The sequence below is a fragment of the Pipistrellus hanaki genome (genome assembly GCF_964339955.1).
Source record: "Pipistrellus hanaki genome assembly, chromosome: 6".
Classification (NCBI taxonomy): Eukaryota; Metazoa; Chordata; class Mammalia; order Chiroptera; family Vespertilionidae; genus Pipistrellus; species Pipistrellus hanaki.
In genome coordinates this window covers 67,677,134-67,689,781 of record NC_140508.1, presented here as the reverse complement: position 1 = coordinate 67,689,781, position 12,648 = coordinate 67,677,134, and the positions used below count along the sequence as shown (strand labels likewise).

General features: G+C 48.0%; 1 protein-coding gene across 2 annotated transcripts; it reads left to right on the top strand.

Annotated features, from left to right (window-relative positions):
• The first annotated feature begins 624 nt into the window (after positions 1 to 624).
• TTPAL (alpha tocopherol transfer protein like) lies at positions 625 to 11,321 on the top strand. Of its 2 annotated transcripts, none has more exons than XM_084888162.1 (5): positions 625 to 732; positions 4,820 to 5,279; positions 6,226 to 6,419; positions 7,729 to 7,839; positions 10,330 to 11,321. In XM_084888162.1, exons 2-5 carry the CDS (start codon positions 4,835 to 4,837, stop codon positions 10,606 to 10,608), a joined length of 1,029 nt encoding a protein of 342 aa, XP_084744288.1. In that variant the 5' UTR covers positions 625 to 732; positions 4,820 to 4,834; the 3' UTR covers positions 10,609 to 11,321. The 2 variants fall into 2 exon arrangements, with proteins under 2 accessions (XP_084744288.1, XP_084744289.1); XM_084888163.1 differs by lacking the exon at positions 625 to 732 and adding an exon at positions 957 to 1,074.
• Positions 11,322 to 12,648: the final 1,327 nt, after the last annotated feature.

Genomic DNA, 12,648 nt, shown 5'->3' with positions numbered 1-12,648 from the left:
GGAAGGAATTAGTCATCTCTTGGGTACGCCTTTGGAGTTGAGTCCTCCTGGATGACAGCACATCTCTCTCCAGAAATGGTTTAGCGTCTTTTCTCTGCCTGATAGAGGGACCTAGCTTTCTCTCAAAGTTGTCGTTGCACAAAATACTCTATATGTTGGCGGCCTGGGGATTTTAATGGATAGGGGTTGTTGGCTAGTAGAACCTTATTCAATTTACCACTCCCATCAAGGGGACTTCATGGACCCCAAAGCAGAAAAGAATCCTGGAAGGCTAATCCCGAAATCTAAGTTTAAAGTAATTTACTCCATTGACTGCCAGTTTCCCTTTCATGAAAGTTTCCATCAATATGAGGATTTACCGAGAGAATAAATGCAAAACACCAGGCGCACGGTAGCTACGTTCTCTGCAAAAGGCAGCTCTTTTCCTTCCTTCTCTGGGCCTCAGTTTCCCCAGCTAGCCCATCTGAACGTGCAGGCGTCAGCCAGCCTCTCCCCGGGCTCCTGTCCCACTGCGCGGGCTCCGGCCGCCAGGTGGCGCCAAAAGACCGACACCGCGGCCAGACACCGCACATGCGCACTAACGGCGCCGCTTGTCTTCGCACGCCCTGGCACGTCACTTCCGGTTGCGCGAGGGGCGGGACCGGGCGGGCCAGGAGTGCGGGTCGTTCTGCGCGCGCTGCGGACGAGGCTTCCGCCGCCGACTGACCCGCGCTCCGCCCCGCAACCGGGCTGGTGAGTGCCTGCGAGCCCGTCCGTGGCCCTGGGGGACAGGGAAGGGGACCCTTGAGAGGGAGGGAAAACCGGAAGTGGGGGACCCGAGGAGAGAGACCCCAGGAAATGGGGCCTCCTGGGGAAGGGGTGACAACCGGAAGTGGGGGGTCTCGAAAGGCTGCTAGGGAGGTAGGGTGTGTGGGGGCTCCAGGAGCGATGGCCTCTAGACCTCTCCTGGTTTGGGTGGCGTGGGGAGGAAGGTGATGCAGGATGATGGTGATGCTCACGGGATGATGGTGATGCTCACGAGATGATAGTGATGCTCACAGGATGATGATGATGCTCACAGGATGATGGACTCAGGTGAGGAAGATTCGTGGCTCCACCCTAACTGATAGGGTTTGCACTCCTCCCTGGGCCTGACAACTGCCCAGACCCTGGAGATTAGCCCGGAGGCTGCAGGTGGAGTGTAGAGCCCGCTGGGTGTGTACCCCTGGCTCGTCACTTACCTCCACACCATCCGCCGACAGTTCTGAGCATCTGTGAACGTGCCAGGCAAATTGTCTGCCCCATGGAATTTACATTCTAGTGGGCAGTTTCCTCCCTTTGTAAATGGGAGGAGTAATAGAGCCGTCCCCAAACACTGTGAAGATTAAAAGAAAAGTTGTTATCACCATGCTCAAATACATATTATCCCTTCAGTATTCCACTGTAAGTTGAACTTCCTAAGGCCAAGAACTTTATTGTTCGCTGTTGTATGTCCATTGCTGTGAGCACAGTGCCTGACTCATATGATAGGTGATCAGTGATTACTTGACAATGAAAGGTTGGTGAGACAGACCCTGAGGAGTGGTTTATGTCTTGAACTGCCATTTCTGAAAGAAGCAGGTGCTGTGGAACACAAGGGAGTTACCCTAGGGCCGTGGTCGGCAAACTGCGGCTCAAGAGCCACATGGGGCTCTTTGGCCCCTTGAGAGTGGCTCTTTCACAAAATACCACAGCCTGGGCAAGTCTATTTTGAAGAAGTGGCGTTAGAAGAAGTTTAAGTTTAAAAAATTGGGCTCGCAAAAGAAATTCCAATCATTGTACTGTTGATATTTGGCTCTGTTGACTAATGAGTTTGCCAACCACTGCCTTAGGGGAATCAGGGAAGGCTTCACAGAGGAGGTGACAATGAAGCTGGGTCTAGAAGGTGATGAGTTGTCTGGGTGAGAACAAAAGGAGAGGAAATTTCAGTAGAAATATCATAAATGCATGAGGTGTTCTGAGAATGGTGGGACATTAGTTTGTTTTGACTGGCACTTAGTATGCATTGAGAGGTGGGAAACTAGGAGACAGTTGAAAAAGACCCGAGGCTGTAACGTGGACGTGGCAGTCTTTCTCCTGGGTAAGCACGGAATTGGGATTACAGGCATCTATGGTAACTCCCCTGGAAACAAAGCCCAGGGTGGGTCCTGTGAATCTGTGCTTGTTCCATTCCTTGCTCAGCATACCTCTGCCAAGCAGGTGAAACTCATTCAACAAATATTTATGGAGCTCGGACTGTGTGCCTGGCATCCTGGTAGGTGTTGGGTTTAAGGTGATGAGCAAGACAGTTGTGAATGCCGCTCACAAATTGCCCACAGACAGCAGTGGAGTGGGAGAAGTGCTATGTCAGGGAGTGGTGGCCTGGAGTCCGAGAAGGCCTTCAGCTTCAAGCACCGCCATCTCCCGCCTGGATTATTGCAGTGGCCTCTAAATGGTCTCTTCACTTCCATCCTCATCCCCTTCCAGTCCATTTGCAAGACAACTGAACTGTCCTCTTAAAATGTAAATCTGGTCATGTCACTACTCAGAACCCTCTTGGCTCCCTCCAAACTCAAGGTCAACTTTATTGGCCTACAAAGCTCTGGTCCAATGGGTGCCTCTCTAAATTCCTCTGCTAGTACTCCCTGCCTTGCTCATTTGGCTCTAGCCACACTGGCCTCTCTGTTCCTCGGAAAGGCCAGGCAGATTCCTGCCTCAGACTTGACCCTTGTTCCCCCAGATACCCACCTGCACAACGTGCTCCCCGTCTCCTTTGTCTTCACTCCATTGTCATTGGGTGGGGCCTTCCGTGACCACCCTACTTACAACGGCAACTCCTGTCCCCAGATACAGCCACCCCCTTCCTGCTCTGTCTCTCTCCATAGTGCTTGTGGAGACTGTATAGTTTATTTTGTTTATAGTGCCCCCCACTAGTATCCAAGCTCAATAAAGGCAGGATTTTATGTTCACTGCTGCGTCCCCAATGCCTGGAAGTGATCCTGGCACATAGTAAGTTTGTTGAATGAATAAAGTGGCATCTAATTGGAACTTGAGAATGAATCAGGTGATGAACTAGAGGGCGAGCATATTAGTTGGAGGAAACAGGATGTACACAAGACAAGAAAACACCTCTGGGAGGAAGTGAAAGAAGCTGGGTAGGCTGGAGGTTAGAATGCAAGGAATGGAATGGGCAGCCCTGAGATGCAGGGCAAGTAACCTGGTCACAAGGGCTGCTGTGCCCTTGGCATGACTGGCTGCATGCAGAGATCCCTGAGATGGCCCTGCCTTCCTGTTGGGCTCCAGGGGTTCGGTGACAGCCCTTGGACAGCCCTACTGCTGTCTTATTCCTGGGATGTCTAAGGCAGCTGTTTTTGTTTCTGTTTTTCACTTGATAAGTGTGTTGGTTCTGGTCTTCTAAGAAGCAGAAACTAAGATGAGATTAGACATGCAAGAAATCCACTGGCAGCAACGCCCATGAAGCATAAAGGGAGGGGAGCTGGCCCTGTGAAGGCGGTTCGGGCAGTGAGACTGCATGCAGGGCAGTGAAAGGTTCGGCTGGCCAGGCTGAGGGCGAGTCCCTGAGGCAGAGGGTTACCTGTTAGAGGAGTCCCATGTCTCCGTCATTGGCTGGGGGCAGTCTGTGCAAAGTGTGAATCCCCTGGATGGTGGATCCAGGGGGAAAGCAGCTGGGGCCATCTGTCACTAATACTTCACCCCAGCAGGAGATCTGATGAATTGAGTTTCATGACCACCATAATAAGTCACATTGCAAATGGTAAAAAAAAATTCAAACAGTACAATAAAAAGTCTCTCTCACCTCAAATGTCCACAGTTGTTCTCTGGGAACTATTGGCAACAGTTTCCTGTATCTCTTCTCAGAAATTTTAGGTATATTGACAAGTGAATATATGTATACATTTTAAAAACATAAGTGCTATTATTTTTATTGATTTCAGAAAGGAAGGAAGAGGGAGAGAGAGTTGGAAACATCAATGATGAGAATCATTGATTGGCTGCCTCCTGCACGCCCACTACTGGGGATGGAGCCTGCAACGCAGGCATGTGCTCTGACCAGGAATCGAACCCTGACCTCCTGGTTCATAGGTCGATGCTAAACCACTGAGCCACACCTGCCAGGCCCTCGCAACATGACTACTTTATATACATTGTTCTGCAACTGCTCCCTTCCCTTATCAGCTTCTAAGTTCTGCCTGACTTTCATGACCGAATAGCATTCCATTCATTTGGCAATATTACTTAATCAGTCTGCAACTAGTGGATAATTAAAGTGTTTCCAGTCTTTTGCCTTTATAATCCCACAACCTTTGGGTGTACAGGACGACATTCTAAACAACTGAGCCACCCGGACAGGGCTAAATTTTGATAGATAATGACAAACTGCAGTCCAAAGAGGCTACTTAGTTTATTCTCCCAACAGCAAGCATATCAGAGTACCCATTTTGCATTTTGCCAGTCTGAATTTCAGAGTTGTTTTAACTCATGTTTCTTTAATTACAAGTTACGCCGAGCCCGCATGCATACCTCTGTGAGCGAAGCCACGGTGTTGGGTGAGGAGTGTGCGTTTCCTGCTGCAGGTCTGGGCGCCTCCATAGAGATTCTAACTTAATCCAGCCTGGGGTTGGACCTGGGCACGTGGCTCAGATCCAGTTCACGCCTGCACCCCAGTTGAGACTCAGTGCTCTGAGGTTACTTGGCTTAACAAAAATGTTCCTGTCCCCTTACATCGGCTGCCCTGGGGTTTGAGACGGCCAGTTAATAATGCTGCACTTTGCTAATCCGCTCGGGGCATCTGTCTTGACAGGCATCCTGGTAGCTAATGTCAGAAGAAAGTGACTCTCTGAGAACTAGCCCTTCTGCGGCCTCACTTTCCGAAAATGAGCTGCCGCCAGCACCCAGGCCTCCTGGCTATGTGTGCTCGCTGACGGAAGACCTGGTCACCAAGGCCAGGGAGGAGCTGCAGGAGAAGCCAGAATGGAGGCTTCGGGACGTGCAGGCCCTCCGCGACATGGTGCGGAAGGACTTCCCCAACCTGCGCACCTCTCTGGACGACGCCTTCCTGCTGCGCTTCCTCCGGGCCCGCAAGTTCGATTACGACCGGGCCCTGCAGCTCCTGATCAACTACCACAGCTGCCGGAGGAGCTGGCCCGAAGTCTTCCATAACCTGAGGCCGTCGGCCTTACAAGAGGTCCTCGCTTCCGGATTCCTCACCGTGCTGCCCCACACCGACCCCCGGGGCTGCCCTGTCCTCTGCATCCGCCCAGGTATTGCCCAGAGCTGTTGTGGGGTGCTTGTGCACTGCCTCAGTTTGGGATGTGTCTGGCCAGCCCCTCTCTCCCTTTCCTTTTCCGTTTTATCCCCTCCTTGTGTTAGTCAAGGCCTTTTGATGGCAGATAACAAACCCTACTCAACTTGGCTTAAGAAAACAGGGAGGATTTAGTCTGAGGAGACAGGAGCCTCTCACAGAACCAAGCCCACACCTGGAGCCCGGAGTCAACGCAATTTTACCCAAACGGTATGGTTAGCGTGGGAAGAGGTGGTTCCCCCAGGAAAACCAGGGTGATGTCCTGAAGATAAAGGGACACATCTGATGGCAGAAGGCATAGGTGTCCATTTAGATAAGTATTATTGACCTGGCTGGTGTGACTCAAGTGGTTAGAGCATCCTCTCTCGCACCCAAGGGATACGCCATCACGGCCATGATTCCCCATCAAGGGCACGTACCTGGGTGGCAGGTCCATTCCTGGCCCTGGTCTGGGTGTATGTGGGAACCACATTGATGTGCTCCTCTCACATAGATGTTTCTCTCTCTCTCTCTTTCCCTTCTCCATCCCCTTGCTTTCACTTGCTCTAAAAATCAATGGGAAAAATAAACTCTGGTGAGGATTAGCAAAAAATAAAAATAAGTACTGTTATCCCATTCTATTTATGAGGCGATGTAGGCTCAGACTAAGGAAGTAACTTGCCCAAGGTGTAACTTCAGAGTTCACACTTTTGACTTCACCACAATTGCATTTCCATTTCAGGAGTTAAGAAATGTCAGCTGCTGCTGAAGGTGTCCAGTTTCCTAACCTCAATAGAGCCATGCCAGTTGAATATCATCTTGCTTTTCTGCTTTTAAAGGACAGTGTTAGCACAGAGATAAAGCTTAGCGTGTCTGATTGTTTGTATGTATTTTTGTAGCATACTGACCGTCTCTTATGACCTTAGACAGATGGATACCGAGCAACTATCCAATTACTGAAAACATCCGAGTCATCTATTTGACATTGGAAAAACTCATTCAGTCTGAAGAAACCCAAGTGAATGGAATTGTCATTCTTGCGGACTACAAAGGAGTGAGCTTATCAAAAGCATCTCACTTTGGCCCTTTTATAGCCAAAAAGGTGATTGGCATCCTTCAGGTATGGCCCCCATGTGTCGTGCGCCTGTTCTGTTGTTTCCCCAGGGCCCTGTCCAGTCACCCATGTGATACGCACACCCCACTTCCCGTTCCTACAATCAGAAAAATACGAAAGCGTTAAAAGTTCTATTTACCACTCATTCCCATGAGGGTCTCCAGTAGTTCTGAGGTACCTTTAATCTAGGCAAGATCAGCTTTCAGGACAAGACTCCAAAAACCAGAGCAATGCTTTCTGCTCTTTTTTTGGTCAAGGAGACAGAGGAGAAATTCTCCTAACAGATGGAACTGGGAAATTGTGTTTCTGCCCACGGTCACAGAGCCTGCTGTGCCGCCTGTGGGACCTGCGGCGGGGAGGCCTGTTGGACTGTTTGGCCCGATGCTTTCACCCCTCAAGTTGTGTCTCAGAACACAAGTCACTGAGAACCATCAGGTTCCCAACATAATGCAAGGCCCGGTCATTATGTATCTTCACAGGGTGTAATGGTTGGCAAAGAAAAGACTTTTACCATCATCATAACCCATTCAGTGCTCTAAGGAATCCTTTCAGATAGACAAGTCAAGAATTCTTTTTCTTTTTCGGTTAGGCGGAGAAAGTGTGGCCCAGGTCTCTCCGGCTTGACTCCTAGCTCATTCTGACCCAGCCCATGGGTGCTGGCTCCTGTGAGCTGTGGGGACCAGAGATGGAACAGTTCTCAGTGTGTTGGAGGCCCTGCTGTGCCCCAGGCTGAGGACTTCAGAGTCACATTTGGTCATTATTTGAAGTTTGAATTCTGGCTTTGAGGCAGCGCTCTGGCTTTCCTTGGCTTCTACTCTTCTGATGCCTCCTGCTAAACCCCAGGTAGATTTAAGGGTCAGCATAATGAGTTTAGATTATTGTTTGCTGTAAGATGATCTGAGAGACAAAATCCCAGGGTTAAATAAATTTGAGAAATATGATAAAGCAAGTCCCTTCCTTGTGACTGTCACTGTAAACATTTGCATTTAAGGCTCTGAACGTCCTGCAGTTAAAGGAAATCTGGCTGACTATATTTATTTGCTACTTCTCAAACTCATTTACCTGCCACGGAATGCTTTACATCACACCTTGTAACATCCTGAGAAATACATTTGGGGCAGCTCTGATAGTTACTAGATCCATCCACCTAGGCTCAGACCACTTTTTACCTTCCTGTTTAGCCCCTGCCTGGGTTTCTTTGAGGAGACCTTGAGAATCAGACCAGACTGAAGGTTTCACGAGGGAGGCAGGCTGTGGTAACAGACAGTTTGCAAATACTCCGTATGTTCTAACATCCCCTTCCCTTCCCCCACAGGATGGCTTCCCCATTCGGATTAAAGCTGTCCATGTCGTGAATGAACCTCGAATATTTAAAGGCATTTTTGCCATCATAAAACCATTTCTGAAGGAGAAAATAGCAAACAGAGTAAGTGATGGTCCTACTAACTTAAGATACTTTACTTTTGTTTCTGCTTCCTTGTTTGTGACATCAATAAACTTAGTTTATTATTTATGCCCTGGAACTATTAATTTGGAAAGTACAATGAACAATACTTTCTGTGAGGTGAAGAAGAATAAGAATATATTTGACAATAGAGAGAGCAAAGCCAGAATTGTTATCTAAGAGCTTCGCTGCTCTGTGATCAGTTAGACATTTTCATGTCCTGGCTGGCCATTGTAAACCAACATTATATTTTACATGTAAGAGGATGGAAAGGGGTAGTCATGTGGCAGGTGCTTAAGAAGAGCTTTGGAGATTTCTTACTACAGCTCCTTGGGTTTCAAAATACTATTTAAGCCTTCCCAGTTACCTAATTTGTTGTCTTGCTGTATAAAGTTTGTGGAATAATTCAAGGTTCATGAGGTAGTTGAGCTTTTAGCTTAATTCTTATTTAAGAAAGGGTAAATGACACTTGAAAAGATGGAAGAGCCTTCTCCAGCTCCGTGATTGAAATGAGGTGGGTGGTAGTTTTCCGCTCCCGAGCCTCGGAACATTGTGATCACTCCAAAGACTGGGTCTTGAATTACATAATTTTTTTTTTTTTCAAAGAGGAAGCACAGAAAGAGAATCTCAAGATTGCAAGAGAAAGAACTTAAAATCCAGATCCCCAGACCTTTTTCTGAAGATTTTTTTTAAAATATTTTTTTATTGATTTCAGAAAGGCAGGGAGAGAGAGATAAAAACATCAAAAATGAGAGAGAATCATTGATCAGCTGCCTCCTGCATGCTCATACTCTCCACTGGGGATCAAACCCACAACCCTGGCATGTGCCCTGACCAGGAATTGAACCAAGACCTCCTGGTTCTTAGGTCAACGCTCAAACCCTGAGCCACACTAGCTGAGGTCCCTGAAGGTGTTAATTCATCAGCTCAGGGGTAGAGCCCAGGAATCTGTGCTTTTAAAATCTCCTAGGAGATTCTGATGCACAGTTAGGTCTGAGAACCACTAACTTGGTGGCCTCCAGACCTGGGTTTGAGCCTGTGTTGGTTTCTGGAGCTCCTATTTGGAACTGGCTTTTTCCAAAGCAGGCTTTGGGCCAAGTCTTTTTTCTACATCTGTGAAATGACCTTATTTGTGGCCCACAATCTTGTTCCTTTGGTCCTTCATATGGTCATTCATTCATTCAAAAATATTGATCAAATACTATGTGTGAGTATGTTCTAGATCAGTGGTTGGCAAACTCATTAGTCCACAGAGCCAAATATCAACAGTACAACGATTGAAATTTCTTTTGAGAGCTAAATTTTTTAAGCTTAAACTTCTTCTAACGCCACTTCTTCAAAATAGACCTGCCCAGGCCATGATATTTTGTGGAAGAGCCACATTTAAGGAGCCAAAGAGCCACATAAGGTTTGCGAGCCGCAGTTTGCCGACCACGGTTCTAGATAAACAAAATAGACCAAATTCTTGGTCCCCAGGAAGCTTACATTCTAGGGCAGGGGTGGAGAAATTCTAGTCCACAGGCCATATAAAGTCCACAAAATCATTTGGCCTGGCCCTGCCAAGGCAATAGGGGTGAGTCAAATAAATGTTTGACCAAACATAGCAGGCTGATTTTTAAGTTAATAATTTTGTGTGGCTTGAGAATGATGTTATAAATATCCAGATGGCCTTTGGCAGTAAAAAGGTTCCCCACCCCTGTTCTAGGGAGACATAGACAACGAATTATATGTTACCTGGTATTAGAATGTGATGAGTGCAATGGAGAGAAATGAAGCAGAGGAGGAGTTAGTGAGTATGGAAGGGGGAAAGGGTTGTAGTATTCAACAGGGTGGTAGCGTCATTGAGAAGTTGGAGTAAAGTATTGAAAGAGGCAAGGGAATGAGCCTTACAGATCCCTGGGACCAGCAACAGCCCTATCCTGGGGTGGGAGCGCGCCTGGCATACAGGAGGGGCAGCAGAGGGGAAGTAGGAGAAGGGGGAGGCAGAGAAGTAACGGGGGCTAGATCATATGACCTTTGGCATTTAATCTGTGAGATGGAAGCACTGGAGAGTTGTACAGAGGAGTGACATGATCTGACATCCCCCGAAATGAGCTCAGATTGTGGTGGGACAAGGTGCAAGCAGGGAGACCAGGAGGTGGTTGTGGGAATCTAGGTAGAGACGATGGTGGCATAGCACCATTAGAGTGGCAGTGAAGTGGTTGGATTCTGGGTATATTTTAAAGAAGCAGTCTACGGCCATACCACCCTGAACGCGCCCGATCTCATCTGAAGGAGCAGCCAACAGAGCACTTGGTATAAAAAATAGAAAATTAAGGATCCTCAAGCTTTTCAAGGAACTGGAGGGGTAGAGTTGTCATCAACCATTTCTTAATTCATTCAAGATATTTATTTGAGCACATCGCATGAAAGAGGTCAGTGAATTACTGACTAACCTAAGGCCAGGTGTGTTTTCATTTCCTTCCCCTCTAGTTTTTCCTCCACGGGTCTGACCTCAACTCTCTCCACACAAACCTTCCAAAAAGCATTCTCCCCAAGGAGTACGGGGGCACGGCTGGCGAGCTGGACACGGCTGCCTGGAACGCGGTGCTGCTGGCCTCGGAGGAGGACTTTGTGAGAGAGTTCTGCCAACCTGTCCCTGCCTGCGACAGCATCCTGGGGCGGGCCCTGCTGCCCGAGGGGCTGACCTCAGAGGCGCAGTGCGATGACTCCATGCGGGCCGTGAAATCACAGCTGTACTCCTGCTACTAGCCAGTCCCTCTGAGCATCACCAGCTTTAAGTCCTTTCCTTTTTCTCTTTGGGGAGGCACATGGAGAATTTTAGGTGCCATGGATTCTTGCTCCTGCAGCATGGAGGAAAAGCTGAGCGTGAGTGAAAGGGCACGCCCTTTATTACTTGAATTATTCCATGGAAGACATGGAAAACGTCCCCAATGATTCCCAAATTTGTGGAATCCCAGTTTGCAACCATTCATCTCGAAGTTGTATCTGGTTCTTAAACATCTCAAAGCAGGAAGAATGAGGACCAAAGTCACTTTGATCCCATCTTCGGGAGAAAACAACCGATTGGCCAGTCAGCACACTATGAAACACCGGGGTCAAGCCTGCATGGTGGCCAAATGTGAGACTTGAGGAGTTTGTGTCTTTCCCGTGAACCCTAACTCCAGACTTCTGTTGCTCATCAGGAATCTACAAGTCTTCGGCCCAGGCCCGTTGCCATCATGGGTTTGGAAAGCACCTTACCTGGATCAGGCACACAGTGGGACATCAGCAGCTTGACCGGGGACTTCCTGGTCAAGTTCAGGAGCCAAGGCTTCAAGCACCTGTAGGATTCATTGGTTGAATCTTGCAGTAGAAACTTGTTTTCCCAAATCCATAAAGCCTTAGTCCTGGTTCTCAACAGAATCGTGCAAGGTCCGAGAAGTGTATAATTTTATTCAACCCAAAATACAGGAGGCCAGGCCTGTGTGGCTAAAAGAATGCTGGCCAAAGAATTAAGAGACCTGTGCTCCAGCGTCAGACGTGTGGCTCTGTGAGCTTCAGTGTCCTCATCTGTAAAATGATGCTAAATGAAATGACACATCCGCCCCTTTGGGCTGCTGAGGTCCTGGGGTCTGGTTTCGTTATTGGACCTTAGACATTGCTTTTCCGCCTAGAAAGAGGACTCTCTAGATGCAAGTGGCAGGATCCTGTTTTCTGTGGTACACCTGGGCCTTTCCAGGAGGGATGTGTCAGTCAGTCACCATTTGGCCCTGCCTTTAAAGAAACAAGTATGTATATTCCTGGAACTCAGTGATACCAGCCTCCTTTTCCTAGTGAGGGTTAAACGTGAATGGCTTTTGTGAGGGCAGGCAGGTGAGACGACCAGGTTCTTGTATGAACTCCATCCCTGAGATTCTGGTCGTATAATTGTAAAGCTGGCAGCAGGGAATGGTTAAGTTACTTGGGATTCTGAAATTTTGGTCTCTGGAAATGAATACAAGGTCACTCCTGAGGGCCCCTGCCCTCCCAGACCCCCGGCATTTCTCTGTGTTGTGGATGGGCACACTTTAGTCTGTCCAGCCAGAGTGGATGTTTGTTCTGCAGTTCCATACTTTTAGACTCATCCTGTCAAGAATTTAGCCTTTGCCCAGGCATCATATTAGGTGGTTCATCTCATGGCTTTTGACTTATTTCCTTTCCTATTCATGTAAATGATGATGTTAAAGGAACCAGTACTATGTGTTGTGTGTGTACCTTCTCTGTGCACTTACTCGGCCACCAGGCAAGGTGGAAGTGAACAGTACACCGAAATTCCAAGGCCAGTCTGTTGCAAATAAGCTATTCATCTTTATAGCACTTTAAAAATGTCTGGAGAGGTTGTTGGTAGGAGTTATGTACCTCATTAGTGCCAATTCTAGGGAAAGTTCTTTTCACCATGATACTAACCCTGGATCCTCTAGGGACCTGGCTAAGCTGAAAGTGTCAAAATGTACACCCCTGGCTGCCTCTAGTTCCGTCTTGACAGTGACGGTGTGACTGGCATTGCTGAAAAGATCGAAACAGGACAAGTGGGGTGGCTACTGCAGGTAGAGGTTTAAGACCCATCTGCCTGGATGGGAAAATTGGTTAGAGGCTTTCCTAGTTCCCAAAGAGATTTTTTTTTTAAAGGAAAAAAAATTTTTTGAAAACCACTAGACAGAGAGAAATGAGTTGCTCAGCCCCACCAAGTTTCCAAGGTTGAAACGGCATCCATTGCATGCCTTTGTCTAGGTGACTTCAATAGGAGTGGCCAAGCTCACCTAGAGAATC